Source organism: Poecilia latipinna, unplaced genomic scaffold (genome assembly GCF_001443285.1).
Source record: "Poecilia latipinna isolate Pla-1442-1.1 unplaced genomic scaffold, P_latipinna-1.0 Scaffold1756, whole genome shotgun sequence".
Lineage (NCBI taxonomy): Eukaryota > Metazoa > Chordata > Actinopteri > Cyprinodontiformes > Poeciliidae > Poecilia > Poecilia latipinna.
This window is the reverse complement of record NW_015114372.1, coordinates 17,498-33,513: the sequence shown is the minus strand read 5'-3', so window position 1 is coordinate 33,513 and position 16,016 is coordinate 17,498. Positions and strand designations below refer to the sequence as shown.

At 39.0% G+C, this 16,016-nt stretch overlaps 1 protein-coding gene across 6 annotated transcripts in view; it reads right to left on the bottom strand.

The window, feature by feature from the left end:
• The window catches only part of LOC106965048 (microtubule-associated protein 4-like), a 57,479-nt gene that overhangs the window by 36,825 nt on the left and 4,638 nt on the right, over nt 1-16,016 (bottom strand). For 4 of the 6 annotated variants that reach the window (XM_015060926.1, XM_015060928.1, XM_015060929.1 and 1 more), the window contains exons 2-4: nt 15,669-15,746; nt 14,019-14,258; nt 5,659-6,894 (exon numbers count right to left, since the gene is read on the bottom strand). In XM_015060926.1, the coding sequence (XP_014916412.1) occupies nt 5,659-6,894; nt 14,019-14,258; nt 15,669-15,746 (1,554 nt within the window). The remainder of the gene's footprint in view (nt 1-5,658; nt 6,895-14,018; nt 14,259-15,668; nt 15,747-16,016) is intronic. The other 2 variants (XM_015060925.1, XM_015060930.1) reach the window with 2 other exon arrangements.

Here is a 16,016-nt window from a genome sequence, read left to right as displayed (position 1 = left end):
TCTCCTCTCGTCTCCTCTCCTCTCCTCTCCTCTCCTCTCCAACCCTCACTTGCAGAGTCTCGTTGTTTCCACGGCAACCGCCTCCCACGTCTCCCTGACAACGCCCTCCTAGTCCACCAACAACCCAACAAACTACCCCCTCCCCTCCCCCACCCGACATCAAAACCCAATTCGTCGATGCAGTGATTATTACAGTACTGCAGCGACACAGGGAGTCTGAGCGGGAGAGGGGAAGACGTGAGGTGGATGGAGGAGACATAAAGGGCAAAGACGCGGGAGGGGGATGGAGAGATGGGAAGGAGACGATACTGCGGGCGAAAAAGGAAGAGCAAGAAAAGACGGCTTGGTCCACACAGGAGATAAGGAAGACAGGACGGGAATCAAGGAACAGAAGCCTGACGTGAAAGAAACGGCAGATTAAACTTAGTTGGAAAATCGTAATTGCGTCAGCATTTGGGGGGAAGGTTGGAGGTGCAGACGGAAAAAGAAACAGGTGGAAAAAAGGGAGGCAACAAGATAGAGGGAGAAAAGGAGGACAGGAAGCAAAAAATAATCCACCCCTAAAATCTCACTGCGGCACAGTTCCAGCTGTAGAGGAATTAATCTGGTCTCTATACGGCGCCCCACATGCAACAATTTGATACAGAAAACACAGTTCAAAATAACAAAGACTGATCGCTTGTAGCAAAATTTACAATGTCAAAGTGATAAAACCCAACTTGAATGTTGACTGATTTCTGCTGTGCATAAAGAGCAACGACAAATCTTTTTCATAATACATTATGGTATTTTTAAAATGCATTACTAAAACACCCAACAACTCATCGGTTACTTGACTGGATATATCATTTTACTTTAAATAACCTGCTTAGATTTTGTTTTATTATAGTAAGTGAAAGCAATTCCCCAAATAGTTGCTCTTCTGCAGCAAACCCTGAAATCAGAAGACCTAAAAGATATCTAGATACTTCTTCTACATCTATAAAAAGCCGTGATGGATGCAATGATGAACTATTTGCAATTCAGTCTCTAACACTAAAATATGGAGTGACATACAAACTGGTTCTGTTACAGGAATATATGTTATTCAAATAATGGTCAAATTCAAAGTAACTGATCTGTATCCCGACTGATGCTTGATATCAGAGTACCTGTCTAAACTCTTCTCCTAGTAACTGCTGTTGGTGTCCTGTCTCTAATTTTACAGTTTTATAATACAAGATAGAATTTGTTTTCTGTAAATTCTGGCTAATTGGAGCTATCAACAAGTCATATAAAAACCCAGTAAACAGGCTAGCATTAGCTTAGCACCTTGAATAATTTGCCTGCCTAAAATATCAGTACTGTAAGCAAGACATGAGAATATGAATAGAAATAGAAGAAGCAGACATATCCTTCATTGTCCCACTCTGGAAATTCAAGTGTACCAGTAGCAAGTTAAAGACAAGGAGAAATCATGCATATTCACACAAAGACAAAATATATAAAAATACAAAGAAATTCAAAAAATAAGAAAAACACCATAGTATACTCGGCTGAATAGAAAAGTGCAAGTGAGTAGAGTAATTTAAAGCAAGAAGTGTACAAATATGTTTTTGTGTAAAACCCAACGGACTATTTATAGGTGAAAAAAACTGCAAACAAGTATGTGCAAGCAGCAGCAGGAATGTTATTAGAAATAAGAAAAACTGCTAATAACAGCAGGTATGCAGACTTTAATGATTTTGTTGGGAGCAATGATGGTTATGAAGAATGTTGTAACAGGTCTTTCTTGAAAATGCAAGTTTATTTTCTAGAGATCTATCCTGTATAAATGAAAATAAAAAATATAAAACCAGCAGCTGCTGGGAGGAAGGACACCTAGAATGCAGCAGTATGTCATGGAAGGTGCTCAGTTCAGCAAAAAATATTATAGTTGATTAAAATATGGTCTTAATTAGAAATTGCCTGAGTCCAATTTTTTCCACATTATTTAGGACATTCTGCTGAGAGAATACTTTTCTGATGATGGCATTTCTGCTGAAGTACCGTTCTTGACATTTTCCCAGACAATCAATACAAAATTGTTTATTAAATCTAACACAATGACTTTAGAAAATCAGCACCTCATCACACATTAGAAAGGGATTTCTTTTTTTTTTTCTTTTTTAATTCACTGTAACCTTTGAAATCACAAGCACAATCTGGAGTGAAACCAAAGTCCCAAAGTTGTTTTTCTGAACAAAAACCTCAGTTTTCTGATGTAGCATTTGTATCTGTCAGCTATTCAAGGGCAAAACATCTGGAATATTTCTTGTGGGTCAATTTGTTGAGAATCTCAAGCCATTTATCTTCATCAGCGAACAGCCACAGATGCAGTTCCACCGGCCAACACCAGATGGAGCCAACGAGCAGGGCTCAGCGCTAACAACAACAACCTCCCTCCATGCTTTACAGCTTACACTCACCGCACCATAAGGATATGTTTGCAACTTTACAAAGCCAACCACAACGCACATTGGTCCCCTGTGGAGTTCCATCTTATGGATTTCACTTAATCTCAATCTCTCTGACTGGCTTGAAAGGACAAAACAATGTTGCCCTTCCTCACACACACGCAAGGACAACATACAGCCGAATAGAGACTACTCAGCAGAGAGGACCATTGTGTCTTATCCTGCAAAGCAGCACGCACTCTTTTGCATGAGAAAAATACTTGGGAGTCCCTTTTTCATCTCAGGAGTAAAACGGTTGTACTCATCAATTATGTAGTTGAGAGAAAAGGAAGGGATAAAGGTGTATAAATAGAGTCAACTGATGGAGAGGGAGCATAAAAATAGAATATTCAAACAAATTTTTTCACTGATTTTCAGATGAGATGGTCAGTAAGTAAAACACAGATCACCCTAGTTACATCTTGATTCCTAGTTTGATTGTTTTTAGCCATTTCAGCCGATGTTTAGGTAGGATTGTGCCTCAAAACTTTTGGGTGAGAAAAAAAAAAAAGTTGATGTCTTCAGTTAAAACACATTTAAATCACATGCAAGACTGCAAACCTCAACTGTTAAAACTGAACTGATATCCTCCTCCATTTTCCAGATAAACAGCATTTCAGTCCTCCAACAATAACACCAGATGATGTCTCATATTGTTTTAAAAAGGGAATCTAACTTCACCACACATGACATTACACACACTAAATCATTATCTGTGTAATTAATATTAATGTCAATGAGTATAATAAACAATGGAATCACATCCATTACAAGGAGTTCTGTGTTTGAAATATTCAGCAACGTAAAACTAATCATGCATGAGAAAGTAGTCATATCATGTTGTTCAAATGCTTTCAATATATTTCCATACTCAAATTTGCAGACAAAGTCTCATCTTACCTGTAGATGGAAAGCAAGCAGTTGGCGGCGTCACAAAGAAAAAACAAAAACAAAAAAAAAAACAGAAGGGAGTGGGGAGGGCAGACAGAAAGGAAAAATAAAAATTTTTAGTCCTCCCAGAATGAACCTGACTGTATCAAACAAAACACTGACATGTTTAAGAATAAACTGGTGTTAGGCTTCTACCACAACATATGTCAGCTGTAGGAGTACGTAATAAAGTCTTGAAGTTGAAGTTTTACTACAAGTTAAAGCCACAGTATGTAATTTTAATAAAACAAAATGTTTTTAACATATTTGTTAATTGTCACTAAGATGTGACAGTATAGCATGAAATAAATCCAGCTCCTCCACCTTTTCCCGGTGCTCCTATTGCCATCTGCAGAAATACTGGTGAAAAACAACCAATCTGAGCCAAGAGGATGGTCTTAATGCTGTCAAACAAGTTGGTGTATGTGATGCTCTATGTGCAAATGGCAGAGAAACAACTTGCCATTACAGGAAAACTGCCTGTCCACAGTCATCAATGGCCATGCTAACTAGCCTGAGCTTTCATGGCTGGCTCTGTTAAGGGGATAGAGATGTAGTGAAGCTAGAGAGCAAGGGGGAGGGTGTGAGCAGCGCATAAACGAGGGTGATTGACCCCTCTCCTGACTCTGATTGCTTGTTTCTGACCGATCGGTGTATTTCTGCAGAAGATAGTAGGAGGAGGCAGAGGAGCTGTTTTTTCCCCCTCAGATTATTAACCTCATATTCTACCACACAAAACGCAGTATAAACTTTGTTTTTAATAAAAATTACATACTGCAGCTTTAAGAGATTTGTAATTATTTAACCTTAAATACGCCCGATAACATGCCAGTGAAGAAGATGAGAATCAAGATTAAATGTGCATTTAACTAGATGAACTGTGGTTAGGTTTGACTTTTTTACAAAAGTAAGAAAACTGCAATCAGTAATCATTTTTTGCTGTGCAATACTAGGTTTCAGTTTGAATGCTCAGGTGCAAACTACATAACTACACAACGGAAGCACAAGAATATAATCATCTTAGGGTTGTTCTTTTGCTTGTGGATGGCAGATTTGTGAGAGCTGCACCATTCTATCGCAGCAACGAGAGCAGAAGACCTTAAGTGAAATTGTTTGATGATTAACATTTTGTAATATATAAACTGAATACAAATAAAGAAAATGTTTAACACTTTAACATAAAAGCTGAGCTGGTAAAAAAAAACACACACAAAATAACGTACTAGTCTTCTACATACAGGTGAATATTACTGTGCCCCTCTTTCTTCATCATCAGTTGTAAAATAACATAAAAAAGAGATATGTCTGTAGTAAAGCTGCCTAAAAACTAGTAAAACACTGTGCAAGTTGTACTTTCCCAAATTACACTCTGTTTATGTTAATAAGTAAAGTTATATGGAGCTATGCAAAGTTATTCATACCCATTTTATTGGGATTTGACAGACCATTAAAAAGCACCACGCAGCTTGGATGAGAGAGAAAAATGCGTGCATTTAATTCTTTCTTTAGAAAAAAATGTTGAGAACCATGTGGAAAGGTGCATGGAGTATGAATACTGTTGCAAGGCAATAAATGCATATTAATGCTCTATCACAGCACCAATTTGTCACTAAGCAGTAAGTTAAGATCTAAGTGTTCAGAACACTAAAAAAAACGGCAACAGCAAATTGACTTTGCCATGCATGAACTTAGGTTAGGTATTTGCGTCTACGGACAAAAAGGAAAATGGCAGAGGGGTTAGACAGGCAGATGATATTCAGATGAAACAGTGGACACATGAACAAGCAGAGCAGCTATCTGAAGCAGCAGGTCAGGTTATACACTTGTTATGATCATGTTAACTTATACACAGAAGCAGGCTGAGGAACATCAAATAAGACAGTTTGCGCCCTTATGGGTTGGTTATTGAGGGCCCGACTACTAAAAGTATCGTTACATACACATTTGTCCCATACGCATGCCAGCAGTATGGAGAAGTCGTGTCAGGACTCCAATATCTGTCCGATTTTTACTTTCTAAATAATAAGAATATATTGAAAACCAATACAAGATCATCAATTTGTCGGGCCCTGGCTATTACACATCCAAAGAGGAAAGGATCAACCACCAAACAGGCCTGGTGCTCAATCCACAAACAGAGCCATGCATACGAAAAGACAAACAGTACTGCTTTCGACTATCCTAGCATAATCATAAACACTTCTGTTAAAATCAGTCCCAAAGGTCATTCTTATCTTTCCTGTAGTTCACCAACCTTCCAGAAGGGGGAGCTGTGTCGACGAGGACTCCTGGTGCTCTGAGTGTGCAAGGAAGGAGGGAGGGGCTGCTTGGGTGATGGAGGAAGAAAGATTGGGTGAACTAAGTGGCATGCCTACACCTTTTTGGGGAGTGTCTGATGATGAGGAGGGAGAGGCTTCGTTTTTAAAGGGAGCGGAGGAGGAACAAAGCGGGCTGGCAGAGGTGGTGGTGGTGGTCATGGGAGCAGGAGTACCCGGTAGCGCTGCTGTCGCTGTGCTAACAGCAGAAGCAGCAGTGGAGGACAGGAGTGTGCCTGAGGGGATAAAAGGCTCAGCATTGACATTGAGGGTTGATGCAACCGTTGCGGGAGCTGGGGGTGGTAGGTTGGTGGAAGGAGTCAAAGCAGGGTCTGCAGTACTTTTTGAAGGGTTGAAAGCAGAGGGAGATTGCGAAGCAGGCATGGCGGTTTCCATAGGAATGGACCTAGTTAGAGACACAGTGGCAACGGAGGGGGTGTTGGTGATGGGGGTAGTGGTCTGAGAGTCAGGGGCAGAGCCTGGAGGAGTCTGGAGGACTGAATCGAGGAAAGAGAAGGTCTGGGAGACTGGGCTCAGATTGTCCCCTGTCAGTAGAGCTAGACTTTCACTAACATCCCCACTTTTAGTGGCAGTATTAGTGGTAAAACTACTGTTAGCCTCAGGCTTACTGGTTGAAACTTTGTCTTCGTTTGGCTTTGACCCATCTTTATTAGACAGAGGGTAATCTACTACACACATGGGTTCATAGGCACGTGAAGATGCATCTTTCACAAGGCTAACATGGGAGCAGTTAGTGAAACTTGTAGGTATTTGTTCAGGGGCTGTGTCAAGGGGAAACCTCGGGGCAACGGTGGCCGGTGTTGGGGAGACCGGTTGGTGGGGTGCACCCCACTCCTCCGGAAGTCTTGCCCGACTCTTGGTCTTCCTGCCTTTTACCCTACCCCCTCCTCCACTCTCTCTGATTTCCCGCTCCCAGTTCTCCTCATCTCTGTCGTCCTCTTCTTCCTGCATCCTGTGCTTGTCTGATCGGCCAGCGTTATTCTCCCGCTCATCCAAGAAGTCGTAGACCTCGTCGCTGCCCTTCCTCTTCTTCTTCCGCCGCCGCTGCTTGCCAGTCTCTCCCCCTGGCCCAACTCTCTCTGGGCTGGGGGGCTCAGAGTTGGAGGATGTGGGACTGCTGTCGTCCATTGAGCCACTGGGAGAGAGGACGGGAGCTGCCGAGGGGGGAGGGTTTTATAAGAGGAGGAACCAATCATATACTGTGTCAGAGAAATATAGGCTAAATAGCCATCAGATTGTGGCTACCTTAAATGAACTGATTTTTAATTACCCTAAGGCTAATATGTTAACTCACTTAACTGTTCAAGTTAAAGTATCCTGGGTGATTTGACTGCAAGCAGACAGCTTCAAACACATCAGTTTGTATTTGTCAATTTGTTTTCTTACAGAACTTGAACATTAGTTTGAGAACCAATGTAATACCTACGAATACTAGATCCCACACAGGCAACGGGTAGCAAAAAGTCCCACGTTACAAAGTTGCCAGAGATTTTTTATGACAAAATCCCACTTTTCCAAACACTAATTTCCAGTTTCTAATATTTTGATAAATTTTTTTATTTAATTTTTTACTATGACATGTCAAAAATTTCTACAGTGGTCAGGCTTTAAATGTGGGACAAACAAAAAATGTTGAAGAGATGGATGGATGGATGGATGGATGGATGGATGGATGGATGGATGATAGACGGATGGATGGATGGATGGATGGATGGATGGATGATAGACGGATGGATGGATGGATGGATGATAGACGGATGGATGGATGGATGGATGGATGACAGACGGATGGATGGATGGATGGATGATAGATGGATGGATGGATGGATGGATGGATGGATTGATGGAAATACCTTTTACATAAATAGATGAGGAATGAAATCTGGAAATACACATATTTTCCCAAACTTTTATGCTACAAATCTGGAAGCTGCTTGGATATTGACATGAATCACATCTGTCAGTGAAATGCAAATTTATAGTAAATTTCATTTCATTTTTCATCTTTGAGCAGATACCTAAAACACCCATAGCACTAAGTACAACCTACTGAGAGGAAACCTTTAGTACTTCGAATTTGATGCAGTGGACATCCACATCTTGCACCAACGCAAAACCAAAGTTTCCCACCTAACTTCCAAAGGTATTGAATTATGTTATCAATATTCTAAATGTTACATTATGATCAGTCTTAGCTGTACTGCTTCTTTCTTCCAGCAAAAAAGAATCAAACAAGGTAAGAATGTGAACAGCATAGGCAATAAGTAAAGATTAGCCTAGTCCAGGATACGTTTACTCTACAAAAGTCTGTGGCCAAGATCACCGTCAAACACAATTAGAGCTGTCCACTTGAGATCAATTCACCACAGATGCATGCTAAGACAAACGGGGTTAATGCTGCATTAATGTTAAAATAAGATTGGCTTTATGGCTCTACTTTTTGTGCATGGATGTAGTTAAGTGAGCATTTATACGAAAGACGTGTTTATTTCCTGTGAGGTTTGGATCTAAAGCTAAACAAAAGTGAAGTGAGTGAAGCTCACTTTAACAAGTTTTAGGAAAACTAATCAATGTGACTCCGCTCAGGGTACTTATATCTACAATTAAAGTGCCTGGATAAGACCAACCAGCAGCCTACAATCTAAAAAAAAAAAAGTTTTGCAAACTCCGACAAACTGCCTCTATCTGTGTCTGAGAATGTTGTAGTTGTAGATGTTATATATGAAACTAATTTCTGTAATTTTTTTTTTAACAAATCATCAGTGCTTTCACTAACTAACGAAATCGAAATCCATCTACAAAGCTCTAAGTAAATGATGCTCTCTATAGTCTGACTGCTTTTTGGAAAGATGATTTATGATGATGTTGTAGGTGATGTTGTAGGTGATGTTGTCTCATTTAAACACATCCCATTTACTTTTGATCTCAACAGCTATTTTTTTCTTTCCTCCTAGGAAATATTTATTAAATGCATAGGTGATCAGTATGCAGTTAAAAGGGAACTCAGTAGCTCCTGAATCAACAGCTTGTAAAGCCACTTTTAACAGCAGTAGTTGTTTTCTACATGACCTGAACAGTCTCTCAAGTCATTACAGAGCAAGTCTAGCAGACCTTTCTGCTAGACTTGCTGTTTCTGGTTAACCACAATTTGTGGTTAACCAGAAACATTTCCTGGTCCTGTTTCTATGTAACTGGCCCATATCATTAACCCTTCACCACCTGGCTGGACAGTTGCTATGACTTCTCTGGTTGTTGTTTTTTTTTCTGATTATGGGACTGTGCATCATAACCAAGCATCTCTACTTTTGTAGAAGCCTAGGTGTGAATTTGTTGATCATCATCAATACATGGGAAACTTAAATACCTTCTTAAATGTCTTTAGCTTGTAAATAATCTTTCTCAAAGGACTTAAAATCACTTAGAAATGGCCTAATCATTTTTCACAGACTGACAGGCAGCAACAACTTCCTGTCTAAAATCACTGTTGATGTTGTTCCTCGTTTTCCTCTGTGAATTTTAGACCAACACAAGCTCAAATACCTGTACAGGGCAGCAATCAATTTTCTTTTAAACCATAACTTTGAGATGTTTAATAATAATTAAACATAATAAACACGTAATAAAGAAATCGTGTTGTATCGAGTGACCTTTCACATCTGAATAATGAAATTTGGCTAAACTCTGGATGTGACTCATCCTTTTCTTTCAGACAACATTGTTGCAATCCGAGGGACCGAGCGGCTCCTGTGAATCAAGCAGGCACAGATAACGGAACAAAGCAGGCACACTGGGAGCAACGGGACCGTGAACGAGCAAAACAAGACAAATAAATCAAGCTCATAGCAAACAGGATGCAGCATGCATGATCAAATCAAATGCATGCATGTCTGAAGAATAACAGCAGCCAATGTACACACGGACACACTGAAATAACGTCTCAAACAAAAGGAAGGGTAGAAAGAACCACAAAATGAGGACATGTACAGGCTTTGACAAAGAAAAGTATACGTAACTATTTGTCTGTTTTATCTTTTGAATCAGTGCCTTGCAAAAATATTCATATTAGCTTTTTTTTCTGTGTGTGCGTTTCTTCACGATACAGCCGGAAACTTCAATGTGTTTTACTGGGATTTCATTCGACAGTCCAACATAAACTAATTGTGAAGGAAACAGAAAAGGAAACATGGATTAAGAGACAGAAGAGATAGCTCTGGCTGTCTGCATAGGGTCATTGTCCTGATGAAAGGTCAACCTCTAGGAAGTAGTCTTTTGCATGTAAGCCACAAAGTTACATTTTTAGTCCCATCTGACAACAGAACATCTTTTTAGAAATATTTGCTCCTTGCATATAACTTCTCATTACTGTGAAGTGTTAGCATGGAACTCTTGGCTGCTTCTCTGATTACTCCTCTCTCATTGGTCAGCTTAGGTGGACAGCCATGTTTTGGCAGGTGTAAAGCTACATTTTTGGATGATGGATTAAATAGTTTTTTTTAGGAATAAGATTATTGTTTTGTAATCAAATCCTTTTTCTAAATTTCTCTACATCTCTATGATTGAAGTGTCTGTTGTGTTTTTTGGACTTCATGATGCTGTTCACTCATGAATGTTATCCAATAAGCCTCTTAGATTCTCAGAGGTTTGTTTTATACTTAATAAATTACGCACCACTGGACTCTATAGTTAGGTGACTTCTGAAGCCTACCGTACTGAATTTTATTTAGGGGTATCAGAGTAACGAGGGCTGCTTACAAATGCTTACCACACTCTCAAAATATATATATATATATATATATATATATATATATATATATATATATATATATAAACTATTTTATTTTGGTCCATCACATAGAAACTCACCAAAATACACTTTTCTGATTTCAAAGTCAAAAAATTGAAAAATTTCAAATAGTGCGATTATTGTTTTTTACAAGGCACTGTATCTATCTGAATTTTTTCTTTTTTCAAATTACATTTCTTATTTTGTAATTACAAGCACTTTAAAGGTCTGGTTTGNAAAAAAATTGAAAAATATGACAGGACCAGTATCAAAAATAAGATATAAAATGTACTTTGAGTTTTTCTACAATACGTTTCTAGATCAGTGTTATCGTTATGCATGCTCTTTAGAGGGTCTTACATCACTACATATTAGTGAAACCAGAGAACAGAACATTTCCCCTTTAAATCTGCCTCCCTTTCCTACATTGCAAATTAAATGAAGTTGCTATTTTCTCCCTGTGACGTGAAGCTCCAATCTGCTATAAACAGACAGCTGGGATATCGTCATCTATAGTTAATGTGATGTAGTTTTTAATGGGTGCTCCTCCTAGTTTGAACTCTGGCGAATTGCCAGAAATTACATTACTGTTTGAGCACTTATTGCTTCAGAAAAACAAAAGATAAGCTCAAAATTTGTGCAAAAGAGGGTGAATGCAGAGCAGCGCCGCAGGAACACAGTAGGAAAATCTGCCAGTAGCTGAAATACCACAAAGAGCAGAGCATGATGAGACGACCAGCTGCATCTTGGGTACGTTTATTTTCAGAGTCCTGCAAAAGTTAAGACCCTCACATTCAATTTTTACTCAAAAACAGCCATATTAGATTAAAAGGCAAAAGTCTGCAGTATGAGATGGATAGCTTATCAGTTATTAATTACAAGCAAAAAGATTTATGATGAAGTTCTCTGATAGTACTTCCAGAGCTGCAAAGAAAAAAAAAGCCTCATCCTCACCCTGTTTTTAACAGAATATGATCATAACTTCCAAAAAAATCCACAATGTAATAACCTACATTAAATTTTCAGGTAAAAAAATTTTTTATTTAGTATTCCTAATTTCAAGATGTACTGTCTTTGACAGAATTTGACAAATTCATTTGCATCTTTATTAATGATGAAAAAAACAGAAAACAGCACAATTATTGGGGACCCTTTACACCCTGTTTTAGTAAACTGATACATAATTTATATTTATACTTCAAATTAATCAAAAAAGTCTAGAAAATTTCATATTTCAGTCTATTATTTCTGTTTTTCCTGGGGTATTAATGAGATGTTAAACAAATGCAACTCTGCCAAATATGGGAAACGTTAGAACATACCACTCAAGTCAATTAGGTGTGTGCTGATGTTAAGAAGACATTAAAAAGCTGGAATAAAAAAAATTAAAAAAACTCACATAAACTTTGCCGTGTCGTCAGATCAATAATCAAAAGTAGATCTTATTTTTACTTTTCCCCCCCAACACACAATTAAAAATCTTTAACTGGAACCATTTGCTTTGACCAGACAAAAACTTTTCAGCAACAGTCGAATAGGGCGGTACCAACAATTGTGCTACAAGTAATTTTGATTAAAAAAAATAAATAAATAAATAAAAACACACTATTTATTTATTTATTTATTTATTTATTTATTTATTTATTCTGTACATGTGAGGGAAGTCTTAAATTAAAGGCTGAGTTTTTTTTCTTCAGTAATATAACAGTACATCGACAAAACAAAACTTTATTTTAACGCTTTTCATGTCTTTGCTAGGAGCGTCGACAGATTTGACTCCACAGAATGACTGCAGGTATTCTGCATGAGGGCAGAGTCAGCCCAGCTCAGAGTTTTAAAATAGCAGCATGTTGTTATATCACTTCAATCTCTCCCTGAAAAATTAATGGGGGATAGGAAGGTATTTTTAGACTCAAACAAACAGAGCTGCCCGTCTCATTTATTAAAAGATCATTAAAGCAGCCACCTCCAGCAATGCCGCTGCAGTGACAAAACCGCTGGGCAAACACCTGCTGGTTCCCTTTTGGTTTTTTGGGAGAAACATTTTAACATTTCTTTTATGCATCTATGAGTCTCACTAATCCATCGACTATAAGGGATCCAAAAATCATGGATGCTAAGCTAAAAAAAAAAAAAAAAAAAAAGCTGCTCATTTGAATGTGAAACGCGCATTCAGGCGAGTCTGACTGGAATTCAAAATCAGGCCTAGATGATGAAATCAGTATTGGCGGCATTGCAAGGCTGTCTCTCTCCTCCCCCCGTTCTAAAAATTGCAGCTTTCATGATGTACGCTCCCCTGGGTATATGTTTTTGTTGCTTGGCAACAACAAAATTAGCGGACGCGCCGCTGCTAGTTCCATCAACAAGCAACTAATTATGTTACACATTAAAAATTTATTATTAAAGGCCCCTTCCAGCCCTATTAGGAAGATTTGCTTTCTCTTCGCTGTGCAGCAAATTAAAAAAAAAAAAGACGTAAAAAACTTGCTTACTGTCACTGGACAAGTAGACAGGATGTAAAGCCGTGAGCCAGACAGAGATTAGAGAAACAGAGCAGAGGGAGCTCCGGTGACGACAAAAACAAGAAGAAAAGGCTGCCCTCTGCTGCTGAAAGCCTGCCCAGTGTCATCAAGCCGATACTTTTCTGTCCCTTCCCTGCAACGCAGACCCAGGCCGCTCCACGTTTAAATTTACAGAGCGTGAGAAATGAGCGTTGATCTTAAGTTCTTTAACAACCTATGTGTGAGTCATTTTCCAGCCTGTAAAAAGGTAAAACAAACTAACACATAATGCCCTGCCAAAGTGTTCATACCTTCTGAACTTCTTCTCATGTCGACACAACCACAAACTTCAATGTATTTATTTGGGATTCTATGTGACAGACCAGCACAAAGTAGAGCAGAGTTGTAAGGCGGACTGAAAAATTATGGTTTAAAGGTTTTTACGAAAAAGAATCTGCAAAATGTGGCATGCGTCAGCAAATTTTAAAGGTCACCTTTAAACAGAGATCACTTGAGTGTAATTTGGTCTCACAATAAGACCAGCTGTTCTGTGGAGGTGATAGAGGTTTGTTAGAAAATATAAGAAAGCAAAAATATATTAAAAAAAATAGGGTTAGAGTTGTGAAGACATTTAAAGCAGAGTTAGAATAAAAAAATAATCTCCCAATGTTTGGGCTTTTCTCTTTAATCCATCACTTCAAAATGGAAAGTGCATGGAACAAAAACAAGCCTAACAAGACTTGGCCGCAAACCCGAACCGAAAAAGCCAATAGACCTTATGTTAAATAAAAAAAAAAGAATGGACCAAGCTTGTTGAGACAAAAGAATCACACAAACTCAAAATAAAAACATTCAGGTTTGTGGTTGTAAAATGACTAAATAGTAAAGTGGTGTGAATATGTTTGTAAGGCCCTGCATTTCATGCCTCCATCCTCTTTCTAAATGCCTCCAATTCCTTATTCCCCATTCAGTCGCGCATGCAGCATTCTGATACCTGCAGACGGATCCTTTGAGTGGATCCCTGGGCCACCGGACGAAAACGGGTCGCTGGTTTTGAAAGCGTTGCTGCCGCTGATGTTAGTGGCAGTTTTGTTCTCCACCCCAAACAGGCCGGAGCTCTTCTGGGTGTCCATAGCCGGACTAATCCCAGTGTGGCCCAGACTGGAGGTCATAGTGGTCTGGAATGGTGGCAGGCCGGACCCCATGGTCCCACCCATCCCAGACTGAGAGAATCCTGATGGAGGAAACAGAAATAGACCATCAGTCAGCAGGCAAACAAAGACAGTCTTGGTGAACGCATACACACTTTCAGTCCAAACAATTTTGAAGACAAAAGTATGAAGTATGAAGACAAAAAGAAGCAAATACAGTCCACGATTCAGTAGCTTGTAGAACCAGCCTCAGTAGTGACAAATTGCTGCAGAACCCATTTAAAACAAAATGGCAGGCTGTGAAACTCTTACAGAAGACAAAAATAAGTGGGTGCTGAAGGGAATCAGCTCAACAAACTGCTGACTTATATCAAATTCTGTACTTTGTCTCGTTTATAGAAACACTGTGTGAATGTAATATGGTGCTATTTTCATTGTAGCAATTTTTTTTGAGAAAGAAAAATTGTAAATCTTTGTATTTACATTAGACTAGCTCTGCTAGGGATACCGTACATTTCCTGCAATGAAAATGTGAAGTAGCCTCAACTGCAGATGCTTGACATTGTAGTCACAATGTTTGTTAAAGTGGACATCTATTTTAAAACTACAATGAAGATAGATGTCAAAAGGGGATGACTGATTTTGTTTAAGCATCCGTTTGAGGCTTCATGAGGGAAAACGAAAGCTATGAAAGCAGAAAGAAAAGAGAAGGTAAGGACGAATGTGTGTGGAGCAGCAGATTTCTAGGACAAAGACAAAAGCCTGTAATGCAGTGACCCACATACGTATGGGCAGGTCAGAGACTGAAGCAACACACAGATGTGAAGTGTAAACAGTGATGAACAATTGGAAAGTAGCGGCTTGCAACTTGTGCCCTTTACCCTCTATGTTGTTCCTGTGGCAAAATATCTTTCAAACCTTAAAAAACCTCTAAAATTATTGTCTAGATAAGTTCAAACCCTAAAACCTCGAATGAAATCGGTTCGCAACGTGTGCAAAAAAATTATCACACGCAGCGCGTAGCAAAGGCATTCATATTCCTTAAACCTTTCCACATATTGGAATGTTACAAACACAAAATCTGTGTTTTAAAGTGATATAGAAATGCAAAATTAGCATGTCTTGACTTTAATGCAAAAAAATCTATGCGAGATGCTTTCCATTCAATCTAACAGAGCAAAATATTTATGTCAGACTGATCTTGCATACCTTCAAAAAACACGCAACTGTAATTACTGCAAAATTAGATTCTACATTGTATTGTCTCTGGAAAGCTGAATGCAAATGGTTTCCCACAGTTTCCTGACTTTTACTTGGGAAAAAAAAAAGAAAAAGAACAACTCTGTTGATCTGGGCACAAAGTGAGGTTTGCGTTTCTAACATGACAAAACGTCCAACAGTTCAAGGGGTCCGAATACTTTTGCAAGGAAATGTAAAATTAGAGCGGAGGTGGAGCCATTGTTTTAAGCAGGAGTTAAAAAAGTGAAGTGGACCTAGAAATGAATCAGGCACGCTGCCGTCCTTTGTCTTGTTCAGGCTCCATTGCCCTGTCATCCCACCCATCACTGGACCTGAGGGAGACAGAGACGAGCAAAATGGGAAAAAGAACAATAGGGACAGAGAGCCACAGAGAAAAGCAACAGAAAGACAGAATCATCACCAACAGTTTGAAGTGAAACAGATTAACGGCACATGATGGCACATACCAAGAAATGGACAGAGCGAATGTCACTTCAAATGAAGACATGGTTGTATTCCTATACATGAGCACTACACATGTTTCATTCTTTCCAGTTTCCAACCTTCTTCTCCCTCATCCTTCCAGTGTGTGTGTGTGTGTG